The sequence below is a fragment of the Salvia splendens genome, chromosome 12 (genome assembly GCF_004379255.2).
Source record: "Salvia splendens isolate huo1 chromosome 12, SspV2, whole genome shotgun sequence".
NCBI lineage: Eukaryota > Viridiplantae > Streptophyta > Magnoliopsida > Lamiales > Lamiaceae > Salvia > Salvia splendens.
This window is the reverse complement of record NC_056043.1, coordinates 26,827,558-26,841,013: the sequence shown is the minus strand read 5'-3', so window position 1 is coordinate 26,841,013 and position 13,456 is coordinate 26,827,558. Positions and strand designations below refer to the sequence as shown.

Genomic DNA, 13,456 nt, shown 5'->3' with positions numbered 1-13,456 from the left:
CAAGTGAGGATAACTACTCATCGTTATTCAACAATGGCAGTTAACTGCTACTCCTACACCTACACGCCCCCAAATTTCAATTCTCATTATCAAAATTGCGGATCCTTTTCTTCTTCGCTAATTTCTCATTTTCTACTTTTCCAGTCAAACAATCGCGATGAACTAGTCAAACAATCGCGATGAACTATTAGAATTTAGGGGTTAGGTTCTCCACAATTACTGTTGGATCATCTCTGCAATTATGACGATTCTGCTGAAGAAGAGAGTTCACTTCCTGCTGTTTGTTATTGGCGTCATTGCTCTCAGCATCACTGGTAATCTATTTCTTAACTTATTTCTGTGATTTTTATTCCGTCGCCTCCTATTCTTTTGGTCTATTTTGTGATTTCGAGATTATATTTGTTTGAGGGATTTATTTCTACTGTTCGATTTGGTGGATACTTATGCTATAGTAGTTGCTTTCATGCTTTAATTGCTCAATTTGAGTGCTGATTGGAAGTTGATGTCTACGCATTGTGGAAGTTACGATCTTATTTAGGATTCCAAATTAATGTTGATACACTCTCTTTTGGGGCCATTAGTAGGCAAGAGAGTTGATATTTCTGGAGCTCATCGACCATTATAAATCTAGTCTAAGATTGGAAATTTTGAGCGCTTGCACTTTTATGTTCTGTGATCTCTTTGATTAGAGAATTTGGAAAATAATTCTGCCATGATTAGTTTGACATTTACAGCGAAAATTGTTTCCCACGTTTTAAACAAACAATGGTAAATTGTCATGATTCTGGAATTCCATATACACCAAAATCTCAACACAAACATCCTCTAAGTTTTGCTTGCCTGGAGATTTCATGAGATGCAACCATTTATCACACTAATAGCACAAGGGACTCTATTTATTAACAACAGTAAGCATGAGAAATAGTGTTTTGAAGATTGAATCATAAATGTCCTATCATGCTTAGATTCAATCATTCAAGTAGCTTTGTATGTGTACAGTAGTATCAAAAAGCATATGTAATCTTTGGACAATAAATCGGTGCTTCTCATTCTTAAAGCCATTAATCCGTATTTATTGATATTCAGTTCATTGATAAAAAATCGTCCTTTAATACAAATTCTGTCCCAAGCATGAATAGTTGGAAAACTTCTTAAACTGCTGCAGCCGCAGTTTGTTTACTAAAGTATTTCATGTTTGTTGTGTTATGCTAAGTCTATTTAACCAGAATTAATTGCTAAAGATGTGGCATAGGGTTCATAAAAAGATAACGCCTCAGACAATGAACTTAACTTCTGTTTCATAGACGCTATTTGAGGAGCTCATAAGTCATAACATCTTATTGAGAGCAAAAGTCAGCTACCAGTTAATACTCTCTAACCACTTCAAGGTGTTCTGTCTAAATACCTTTGTAGGTCTCAGTTTTCAGGGCCTTTCTTCCTATAGGTTGGCTTAAAGTTTTGACTTTTCGTTTCCTTCAATATATCCCAGCAAAGTTATGCATTGTCCTACAAATTAAATTTTTTAAGCCTTTTTGACTGTTGTTATGTATGCCAAGTTACAAGTTTCATTCAGCCACTTCTTTGTTCAGTTTGTTTCTCCATCTCACTGCTAACCACCAAAATTCTACACCTACTCCTTTGAGTCCTTTTGTATTTGCCTGAAAATCAAAGCATATATGGAGTATTACCTTTTTTTATCAGAAATTTGAATTTCTGTAGTCTCCCTTTCATTCCACCTCTCCCCGCTTCACTTTGCACTTTTTGGTTTCATGTTTCCCTGGTAGCCGTATAAATCTTTTTTTACCAATTTATTTTCTTCTTAATTTCTGTTAAAGAGAATGCTGTAATGATTTAATCCTTGGTTATTTTGGTATATCCTCCATTGACCTACAGCATCCTGTTAGCCACTGATCAAGATTCCTCATACTTAATCGTTTCATGATCATTGAGCTGGATTTGTCGTCAAACCTTGGATCATGCTTGGTTTTATTTATTCATAACGCAATTATGAGCATGTGCATTTTAATAACCTATTGATAGGTTAATATTACTAGTCATTCTATTGAGAATCCCTCTTCATCCATCTAAGATGCTATTAAGGTTCTCCCTCCTCCTTCCCTAATTTTCTGAATTTCTAGATTAAGGTTTGCTTATGTGTTAAATTATAAAGAGTTTTAGAACGATTAAGATCTAAGCAACTTAGAGTTCTTGCCTTTGTGTAAACATAGGTTAGCCTTTCTTGTCAGTTGCTCATGTTTCGTATCTCTGTAGACTTTTCATGTAACTTGCCTGAAATGATCATACATGGCTAGACATCCCAATAAACAGCAGCTCCTGTACTAGTATGATTGTCGCACAGCTTGTGATGCTTGGAAGCGTCTAAAGTTGATTAAGATTAACGAAATACAGGAAAAGAACGCAAATAGAGTGAAATTCTGTCGATTCTCTCTGGAATACCGGATGAACAGGGAAAGGTAAATAAACCTAGCTTTATATTAATCAAAATCCAACTTGAGAATACATTAAAAAATCTCCTATATATAGACTAACCAAGCCCGTAAACTAAAGCAAAAGGGATAAATAAGTAAAAGCCATAACAACTAAAATAACAATTAATTAAAATACTCCTAATCACTCTCTCGATTGCCTTGCATCAATGTGAGGATCAGATCTATCTTAATTATATGATTTATAAACTATGATTAAATTAATCCACTTTTCATATTGCAATCAAACTGATCACTACTTTCTTAAACTCATTTTGCTTCTGTGCATCTTTCTACATGAATATATTACTACATCTTACTTTATAATCTCTTGTTACACAGCTGAAAAATGTAGGCAGTGGGTTGGTGAAGCAGCTGCATCAAAAAGTGGGCAGTTTACTTTCTTAAATTGTTTTGATGGAAGTTCTGGATCCCTAGCATGTGCAGTTAAAGAAGGTGTAAAACTTTATTTCTATAATATCCGGTCTCATCATGTGGAAAATAGAAGGAATGAAGCAATCGAGGCTGCTCTGGCTGATGCAGTTGCACAAGGCATGGCTGCAAAAGATGCAGCTAAAGTAGCCCAGAAAGAAGGAGCAAAGGCAGCAAAACTGGCAACAAGAAAAGCTAAGCGTATTATTGGCCCAATAATATCTTCTGGATGGGATTTTTTTGAAGCAGTGTACTATGGGGGTACAGTAACAGAGGGTTTCCTTCGAGGCACAGGTACCTTGTTTGGCACATATTATTTTGGTTTTATTGGAGAGGAAAGGTTTGGGAAGTTCGGTTACTTAGTTGGAAGTCATCTGGGCAGTTGGGTGGGTGGAAGGATTGGGCTGATGGTGTATGATGTGGTCAATGGAATTCATTACATGATGCAGTTCCAACAGGCAGATACCCAAGGTTATGAAGATTCTACATATGATAATTTTTTTCAGCCTGATGATGAAAAATCCATTGAGGCCGAAGATTCCTATCTGCAAGGATCAACATTCGGTGGTGTCTCTGATGAGCCTAATAATATTGAGACTCCAGCTGATGAGCCCAGTAACAATGAGTCCCCTGTGGATGAGAACTTTGATTCAACACAGAGTTCTAGTTCCGAGGAGTACAGCAACTCTGTGACCCCTGAAGATATGAGCTTTGATGCCCATGAAGAATTATAATCAGGTCAAATAAAGTCATTTACTTGAATGCTTTATGAAATATAAATCATGAGATAGATGTTGTAAATTTATTATGGCAGCTTATTCTGTACTAGTACTTTCATTCTTGTTTCTTTGAGTTTAGATTATGAAATTATCTTATATGTAGTTAATTTCCTTGAGGCTTTTTAGGAACACATATTCATAAGAAACTAAAGAGTTTCAATAGTCTTTGAGCTCATCTTTGTCTGAATTTCCATCTGAAGATAATTATAATAGACTTTTGTGATATTCTCTTCATTCAAAGTGATGTCCATTGAAATCATAAAACTCCCAACATGCTCATGTTAATGTAGCAAAAAAAATTAGCTAAGGTATTTATTTATGTTTAGCAATTACTTAGTATTAAATCATGGAAAAAAAAATTGTGTAAATCTTAATCTAGCAATGTTTTGATTTTATTATGATGTTCATGTGTGTTTGGTTTTAAACAAAAAACCAAACTTGTTAGGAAAATGAAAACCAAACTGAACCATGATTCTCACCTAAATTTGAATAAAATCCAACCATTGTTTTTTGATTTGGTCAGTTTGGTATTACGTTATATCCAGTTTTTTTTTTTACAATTTCCCCCCTGTTTTCTCCTAGGCTTGATTTAGGTAAAGAATAAGAAAAAGCTAATATTCAAATTTTCAACACTTCTCACTCGGTGAGCAGCATCAAAATTATCAAACATAAAACTAATGTATGTACACATATAATTATACTTGTAGGTTTGGGTTTTACACTGTAAAAAACCGAAACCAACTGAACTTCAAGAACATTGAAACAAATCCTGGTTAAAAGTTTCAGTACAGTTTGTGCACTTTATGTGCGACAAACATAGATGAATAGATGATCCATGACATTGAGCCACAAAATTGACACTATTCTAGGTTCGAACAGGAAATGAACTTGATTACAGTGTAGCTACTTCCAGATCAAAGTCAGAGTTAAGATGATATATATGTGAATTGGATTTCTATCCTGACAAGACTTCCATAATTTCTTATTCTGAATTCTTATTTCTGATCACTTTGTTTCCTCTTCAAAAACTTGCTGGCCCTCCCAGCAGATTTTAGTTGGTTAAATTATGTTTGGTGCTGCCTCAAAATTAATGCTTCTTGCTAATGTTATAGTTGCATTGTTAATGGTAATATTTTGCCATGTAGCCGAAAACAGGCAGTGCCATTTTAAGCATACTTTTGAAGCTCACTTGACATTCTGAATAGATGAAAAGGCCTTTTGTCTTTGTTATTTATGAGCTGTGCAATTTCTGTTATGAGAGGCAATGATGCGAGCATTTATTGTCCTGAATGAGATCAATTTTTGAAATAGGAAAGATGAAAGAAAACGCAAACTTTTAATTGATATGAGCTTTTGTTACCATATGTCAAGTTGCAGATGTGGTAGCAATGTTGATAGAAGATAAAGACTACAGAAAAAAAAGGTCTTAATCAGGGTGGACATATCAGGTATGGTCATGTCTTTTCTTGTGGTTAGCACCCATTTATCGTGAGCCGGCCATGGGCTTGACTTAATCCATGGCCAGCCAAAATGGGACAGACAGATAGGCCCCAAGATGATGGTCTCTTATAGATTTCTCATAATAATACATCACAGAAACAGTGTTATTGCAATTTCCTCATAGCATAAAAAATCTTGCTTAAATCTGTTGTATATCTATTGTATTGTGGAAAATGGTGGGTTCAACTGTTCGTGTTGCAAAATCAATGAGTTGGTGTAATACGTGTGCTAGAAGTTCCCAACACGAGCAGAACATACAGGTAAAAAAACTTAGTTGATGTACTTGTGCGCTGACTTACCGTTTATGGTTAAGTTCTGAAATAAGTTTGAAGGCTGAAGCTAAGTGACGCAGTACCATGTTTAACAAGATTAATCCTAAGCTTAACCAAATTAAGGATTGCTTTAGAGAAGGCTATTGGAAAAGGATAAACCAGTGCTTAGATAAAGTTAGCAAAACAAATGTGATGTCGTTATAGGTAACCCCACTCATGCTTGTCTTCATTATAAAGTGTGTGTTTATGCGATTATATGCTTTTTCATCCTCGTCGAGTAGTCGCATTACTTTTGCTTCTCTATTATAAAAAAGGTCCATGCAAAGGGTGGGAGATTTAGTTGAGACTGAGGCAGATTACTTACTGGTCATGTAGATTTTAAATTGGCTCCTTTAATTTAATCATACATGATGTGTTGATTAAATCACATATAACTATTTATGCTTATCATCTTTAGCATATCACTCGAACTCTCTGGCTTCTAAGACTAAACTCTACATGCTTTGTTGTCTTCTAAGTTGGTGTTGTGTTGATTCTGGTTATTATTGGGCACTATTTTTGAACCAAATATTTGATACACATAAGTGAAATAATTAATCAGAAATAAAATTTGAGAAAGATGCTATGATCTAATCAATGATGAGCACTAGCATAGAAAAGGGTAAAAGGGGAGGATGACTGTGATAAGAGCCATTGAAATTGTTGAAGGAAAGAAAAGAGAAAGGGTCAGAAAGCATCGAACAAGTTGAAAAAAATAAAAGATGAACATTCTGTTCATGATGTGAGATGTCAACATATGTAACTAACTATGATAATGGCCATTCAAATTACACAAGGCCAACATATCTTAATTATAATATACCAAAACACTAAAGAAAGGCCATTGCACCATTATATATGCATGTTTCTATCACTGTTAAAAAGGTCCAACATTTTTTGATGTGTTAATATAGCCCTATTGCTATATATGTATGCATATAAATCTTTAATAAGGGTCTCAATTGGGATTATTTGACTTGCCTTTTTATATTATTTTTTAATTCACTATAACAGGGATCCAATAAAAACAACAGTAAAAAAAATTAAAATCTTGTCCTCTTCAAAGGTCATTCACAATGTTAGTTGTTGAATGTTAAGATGTTGAAACACTTACACTTACACTAGTGCTTTTGAACATAACTACAATACTTGAGCACTAAAAGATTGAGCTTTTACACTATTTATGAATCGCACTTAATTTTTAATTTCTTTTTTTTTATTTATATAATTCAAAATTTGATTTATGAATGAACAAAAATACTGAAATTTATTATGTAAGAAAATTCTACAATTGTAATAGACAAAAAATAATAGTATACATAATTAGAAATAAAAGTTTACATAGTTGAAATAAAAAACACATAAAGGACATGTTTATAAAGTCAATAATATTCTTTGTTTTTAAAAATTTGATTTAAATTAATAAAAAATAAATGAAAATCAGGTCAGATGCAAGCTCTGATTAGATAATGCTTAAACACTCTGGAGAGTGTAAAACAATTCATGCAGAATTTGACAATGTGAACCATGTAAAAACCCTTGTGTGTTTATGCGTTACAATATTAGTATATCTATTAATTGCTTCTTCATTCAGCAAAGATAAATATAAAAGAATATATTTGGGATCTTTGATCCTCTTGCCACCATACCATTTACGAATCCAATGTGTTGCACTGCACTGCTCACCCATAATTATAAAGTTTGTTGGAAATGTCATAAGATGTCAACATGCTAATGCTATCATCCACTTTAGTTTGCCACCAAATTTTAAGTAAAAAAATTGAAGAAGATTACACAGATATATTAAATACTAATTGCAGTAGTGTCTTGGTTAACAAACACATATATAGGTTTTGCATATCTTCTAATTAATTTACGTCGGTTAGCCTTTTAATTACAAAATGATATATAAATATTGACTTGACGCTGTTACTATTAGTTTCAATAATTATTCACTAAAATTGGCTGCCAAAAGTTAACTACTGTGTTGAGACCTAGCTATGCTTTACATGCTTCGGTCTTACTTAGTATACAATACTATAGGGTAATTTTCATGTAAATTTCTAATATTTTGTCAAATTCTGATTTTGTATATCAGCTTTTAAACCCTTTTATAAATATCAAATTATTTATTTGATTTGATTTGATTTGATTTTACAACCATCAAAATTTCCGCACTAGCATAACTTAAATAATTTCATGTTACTCTTGTGCACGCGGGTCATAGGAGATTACTGTTAATAAAATTAAATAATTATTTTAATTAACGAACTAATTACGTATGAGCGCGTATCATGTTTAAGTGTGTTTGGACATAGAAGTAGAGGGAAAGCAGGACTAATTACTGATGAATTTTTGTTACTAATAATTAACCTAAATTAATTGTTGCGAGACCCTAGCATTTTACATTACATAAAATAAATGGTCCAATTGCTAACCCTAATGAAGGGAACAGCCAACATAAAATTTTCCATCTTCATTCTGATCAACTTCGGTTCCCTTAATTTCTTGGTCGTCCGTGAATAGATTGATTTAGCTCATAGTCAGTGTTAAATTAGATTATAGGAGTATATAATAATAATATGTTGGAGTTGACAAATTAGTAGTCATTTTCTAGTTTAAGTTAACATCATCTAATTTATCCTTAACTAATCCTTTTAATTGGTTTTTTTCCGGTGAATCTAAGCTCACTGTAACCATCTGCAAAGAAATGAATCGAAGGTAATGATTTGACGAGGACAGCAGCATTGCTTCAACATGTGTGGCCATAAATATGGCGCCAATGAAATTCTATTTGGTTTGTTTCAGTCATTGTTTTTAACAATAATTCAAAGATACATATAATAGTATTTAATTAGTGGTGTCATCCCACATATTGACAAAATTAAGGTTGATCTTGATTGCCCTAGCAATAAAAAAAGTAGTGGTTTGCCGCAATCCAATGCTACTTGCATTGAACAACTCTAGAAAATATAGGAATTCATTATTAATTAAAAGATGTTATTACATCATCAAAATTAAGATTGAATTTGAAGTTGTTCAATGTTATTTCATCCCAAAACAACACAGGATTGACCCACACATTCGATTTGCTAGAGAGATAGACAGATAGAAGGATTCAGAAGCGATTCGATTCGCTTAGCAGTGATGCTCTTCAACCGCCAACTCATTCATCTGGCAGAGAGGGTTGAAAGGCTGCACCTCAGAGCACTTGCTGCAGAGCACGTGGGGCCCAGTCGGGGTGGGGAGGGGGCTTGGGCATCTCCTAGCCACCACGACTGAATTGATGACGTCATCAGTGGGGTGGTAGACAGAGAGAAGCTCAAATCCCCTGAGTTGGCGAGGGTCGATCACGGGGTAGAGGAAGGCCCTTGCCCCGTGGGCGCTCCTGAGCATCAGTATGGCCCCAGGGGCCATACTCTTCGCCAAATGTTGAACCACATGCATCTTCTCCTCGATGTCCATCCCCACCAGGGCGGCCAGGAACACCACGTCGTACTCCCTGAGGGCGGCCCCGGGCACGTCCATGATGTCGGCTGTGTGGAACGCCATCCGCCCGGCCAGCTCTGGGTGCGGGGCCACCAGCTTGGCCGCCATCGCGTTGGCGGAGGCATCAATGTCGAAATTGTGGAAGATAGTGGATCTGAGGTGGTTGGCCGCAAGGACGATGGTGGTCAAGGGGAGGGGGCCGGAGCCCACGAAGGCGACGCGGGCCGGGGCAGGGGAGTGGTGGGAGAGGAGGTCAAACTCGAGGCGGCTGAGCTTGAGGTAGTTGGAGTGGTAGGGGAAGAGGGAGAGGTGGTCGAGGGGGCGGTCGAAGGAGGTGAGGAGGGTGCAAAAGTGCTTCTCCATGAGGCCCTCCGCGTGGCCGCAGAGGGCGATGAGCTTCCCCCGCATCTCTTGGATCTCAGGGCAGAGCTTTGTGGGGTCGATGGGATGCGGGGGAATGCAGACGTGGACGAGCTCTGTGAAGAGCGCGTCCACCTCTTTCGAGGGGCTCAGGTCCTCGAGCTTCGAGATGCTCTCGTAGAGCTGCTGGACTTTGAGAACAAGAGGGTCTCTTAGGCAAACCATCTTTGTAATTTAGGTATTTGCTTTGGTGTTTATGGCAATTGCTCTCTTGCTAATATCTCTTACTCTTTACTATTGAGTTTGTGTTTGTGGAGATTTCATGCCTCCAAGGGGGCTATTTAATGGCAATTGTGGGGCCATGGGTAGGGGGTTGGGGTGGATATTGCAGCACCATTACTGAGAGCTGATATATAATAATAAAATAGTTATAAAATTAATATTTGTATATTATTATTATTATTATTATTATTATTATTATTATATAGCATTGTTGATGTGTATAACTTGTTCGACATTGTTATAGGAATTTCTTATTATTCCATTGGTGTGTAACTGTTTGTTTGTGCTAAGTTAAATACAAATTACATTTGGTGGTTATGAGATTTTTGAGTAAAACATTTGTTTTGCATCACTATTATTTTCAGTCGAAAAGCAATTGAGATTGTGATTGCGATTGCGATTGCGATGAAGATATGAGTTTAGATGAGTTACTCCTCCTTCCATCGTGATATATTCCACTTCTATTTATGATTCCCTTAATAATTTATTTATTTTATTTTTTGTAACTTCTCTATTGTGTATATGCCAATTTTATGCGTCATTTCACCTATCGATTGTTATATGTTTCGATAAAATTGAAAAAGCTCCAATCCACAGAGAACGAGTAGGAATATCTAAACAAGATTAAAATCTAATCAATCACCTGATACACTAAAAGACAATAGAGATCAACTACTCTGAAAAGCTAAATCAAATATTCAATTACTATAAAAAGTATAAGATCAGTTATTCTAAAAAAGCAAGAAAAAATCTAACTAAAAGGTATATAAACACGCAAATAGCAAAACAAATTTGCATAACAAACAAATAAAGTAGCATGATTCAATTAAGTGAATTTGTCTTAATTGACTTATAGTATGTGTATAAAATAAGAGGATGATGTATATATGACTTTGCACCACGCTAACGTAGCTCTTTTATTGCCACTATTTTCAATTATTGAACCTTAAAATTAATTTTATAATACCAGGGATATTAGATATGTTTATTTTAAAAAATCTCTTATAACTAAAGTTGAATCTGAATCGTTTATCATAATTTGTATGTTTATGGTTAACAGAAAAGAGGCATATTAATATGATTCACATAAAATTCTGAGCATATATGTAATTCACATGAAATTAGGAATATATATGTAATTATAGTACTATATGAATGGGATCAAAAACCATGAGGAGCATATACAGGCCTAACTATACATTGATTTAAATATATAAATATCAAGTCACGCACTGACCCACGCATTTATAATAACAAATTATTTGGTCCTCATGCTTTACTAATTTTGTTTGTCACAATAAATGAGAGAGAAGAAAGGTTCATTTTCGATTTTTGGAAACTTGTACTTTTCTCTATATCCCATATAGAGATGCCCACCGGTCCGGTTCCGGCGGTTAACCGTCGAACCGGAACCGTGGCAATATTCCCGAACCGGAACTGTCGCAATTCGGGTCGCGGTCCGGTTCAGGTTCAAGATATTTCGAACCGGAACCGTCACCGAACCGGCGGTTCGGGATGGTTCGGAACCGGCGGTTAACCGCGGAATCGCCGGTTCGGGTGCGTATATCGAGGCATGGGGGATGGGGCCGGCGGCGGCAGCTTTTCAGCAGCAAAACCGGACGGAACCGCCGGTTTTTCGGCGGTTAACCGTGAAAACCGGCGGTTAACCGCCGGTTCAGTGGCTTTCGAGGCGGCGCGGAACACGAGGCGACAATGGCGCAGCTTTTGCAGACGGTTCGTTGACCGAACCGGCGGTTCCGACGGTTCCGACGGTTCCGGCGGTTTTCCGCCAAAACCGCCGGTTTTGTGAAATTTTAAATTTTTTTTTCAAATTTCAAATTCGAATTCTTCCATTTTCCCCCTCATTTTTATCTATAAATACCCCCCTCTATCCTCATTTACATTTACCCCACTCTTGTGTTAATAAGAGTTTCTCTCTTCAATCTTCAAATTCTCTCTTTTTGTCTCCAATTTCTCATTTGTGCTATTGTGCTTCCATTTAATTACTCAAGTGCTACTCTTATTAAGCATTGTTATATGCTTTATATTTGTTCCCGTAGTTCTATAAGTTGTCTTTCGTTCTCAATTGCTAAAAAAAAAATTTATTCCATATTTCTACATTTCTACTATATATCAAGATGTCTTCATCCCGAGAAGGTCGTGTTGTGGATACGTAGGCAACTCAACTTAAATTTGAAAAGTTTAACTTTGAAAGTTTAAGTTGATCCCAAACCCTTTTCAATTTTTCCTTTTTCCCCCCCATTTCATGTTTTTTTTATTTACCTTCCGAGTCCGACGAGGCGACAACACTTGTAAACTATATTACATTGTTGTATGTTGTTGTATTGTATACTTATGTATTGTAAATTGTAATGTATCGTTGTCCGTTACAACTCAAAATCAATAAAATTTATTTCATTTTCTCCTTATTCGTCTTATTTGTGCTTGAATTATGCATTGTCTTGTTCCGATTTGTTGTATAAAGCCAAATTTCAAATTTAAAAAATAATAATAATAATTGAACCGCGAAACCGCCGGTTCGAAAATCGGAACCGCCAAAACCGCCGGAAAACCGGCGGTTCCGAACCGGAACCGGAACCGCCGGTTTTCGAACCGGAACCGGAACCGGAACCGTGAAATAGCCTCACGGTCCGGTTCCGGTTCCGCCTCCGCCAAAACCGGAACCGGCAGTTCCGAACCGGAACCGCCGGTTTTCGAACCGTGGGCAACACTAATCCCATATCCACCTCTCATGTGAAATTTACTTCAAACTCATTATATAATAAAAAAAAAACCAAAATTTTTTAGTATTTCACTTCTACATATTAACAAATACGGCAAATTTAATCGATATGGGGTCATTTAATATTAATAATATGTAGAAAAAATTAGTAATAACATTAGGATATACTATCAAGTTTTTATTCATCTTAGTAGATTAATAATAATTCACTTTAGTAGACAATAGATACCATATAGTATTTTTTTTATTAATGTATATATTCTCATACACAATATTAATTAAAATTTGTGCTTGTGACAAACATATACAAGACATTAGTCTATGCTCATGCACATTATTTAAGGTTGTGGTTGTCCACAAACATATTTATTACAATATTAATAAAGAGTATTTAAATCTGTGCTTGTGACAAACATATAGTACAATGAATTACCAAGGGAGGCCTGAAGCATGCAACAAGAATCTATCAAACCATGGTCATGTTTGGAACGATTTCACACGGTCAAAGTAATAAACATTAATTAAACATGAAATCATTTATTAAAACCAATTGAAATTATATTTATTTGATATGATACCCGAATCTATATGCTTTCATACTTATAAATTACAAAATAATACGTGCAAGAAAGATATTACTTCAAGTTATTTCGGAATCAGTGAATTCACACTTGTTATTTAATTAGTAATTATATATGTTAACTAAACGATTTTCCTCATCCAAATATTATTCCTATTTTTCTTGCTTTCCTATACAATGGTGATTGTGTGTGTCGACGTCATTCTTGTTATTTATATTAGTTGTTACGTTACGAACAAGTTTTTGAATAGTTATTTTGTTTTTAGTTATTTTTTTATTTTATTATTTGATATCTAATCATCTTCTCCGTTTGTTATTCCACGTGTAAGTTGTAAGGGCATTAGCAATGGGGCGCCCTATGCACCGCCATATCATCATTTTATCCTCCTACCCTTCCACCTGCAGTGAGGCGCCTTATAGGTTTCACTATTGTTTTGTTAATTAATTTAAATGTTTTCAAATATGTCAATGCAAAATAATTAAAAGTGCTACGA

The 13,456-nt window shown here is 35.5% G+C and overlaps 2 protein-coding genes across 3 annotated transcripts; one reads left to right on the top strand and one right to left on the bottom strand.

The window, feature by feature from the left end:
* LOC121758966 lies at nt 1-5,417 on the top strand. Of its 2 annotated transcripts, XM_042154434.1 has the most exons (3): nt 1-314; nt 2,829-3,656; nt 5,075-5,417. In XM_042154434.1, the coding sequence occupies exons 1-2, from the start codon at nt 242-244 to the stop codon at nt 3,650-3,652; spliced, it is 897 nt and encodes a 298-aa protein (XP_042010368.1). In that variant the 5' UTR covers nt 1-241; the 3' UTR covers nt 3,653-3,656; nt 5,075-5,417. The 2 variants fall into 2 exon arrangements, with proteins under 2 accessions (XP_042010368.1, XP_042010367.1); XM_042154433.1 differs by lacking the exon at nt 5,075-5,417 and having other exon boundaries at nt 2,829-3,804.
* Nucleotides 5,418-8,461: 3,044 nt separating this feature from the next.
* LOC121758965 (nicotianamine synthase-like) lies at nt 8,462-9,689 on the bottom strand. Its single transcript, XM_042154432.1, has one exon. The coding sequence runs from the start codon at nt 9,580-9,582 to the stop codon at nt 8,647-8,649; it is 936 nt and encodes a 311-aa protein (XP_042010366.1). The 5' UTR covers nt 9,583-9,689; the 3' UTR covers nt 8,462-8,646.
* Between the last annotated feature and the right edge of the window lie 3,767 nt (nt 9,690-13,456).

Excerpts from the sequence above, each read along its gene's own strand:
- LOC121758966 (XM_042154434.1), top strand. The coding sequence starts at position 242 with ATGACGATTCTGCTGAAGAAGAGAGTTCACTTCCTGCTGTTTGTTATT. Across the intron at positions 315-2,828 it reads CATTGCTCTCAGCATCACTG|CTGAAAAATGTAGGCAGTGG; the intron begins GTAATCTATTTC and ends CTTGTTACACAG.
- LOC121758965 (XM_042154432.1), bottom strand. The coding sequence starts at position 9,582 with ATGGTTTGCCTAAGAGACCCTCTTGTTCTCAAAGTCCAGCAGCTCTAC.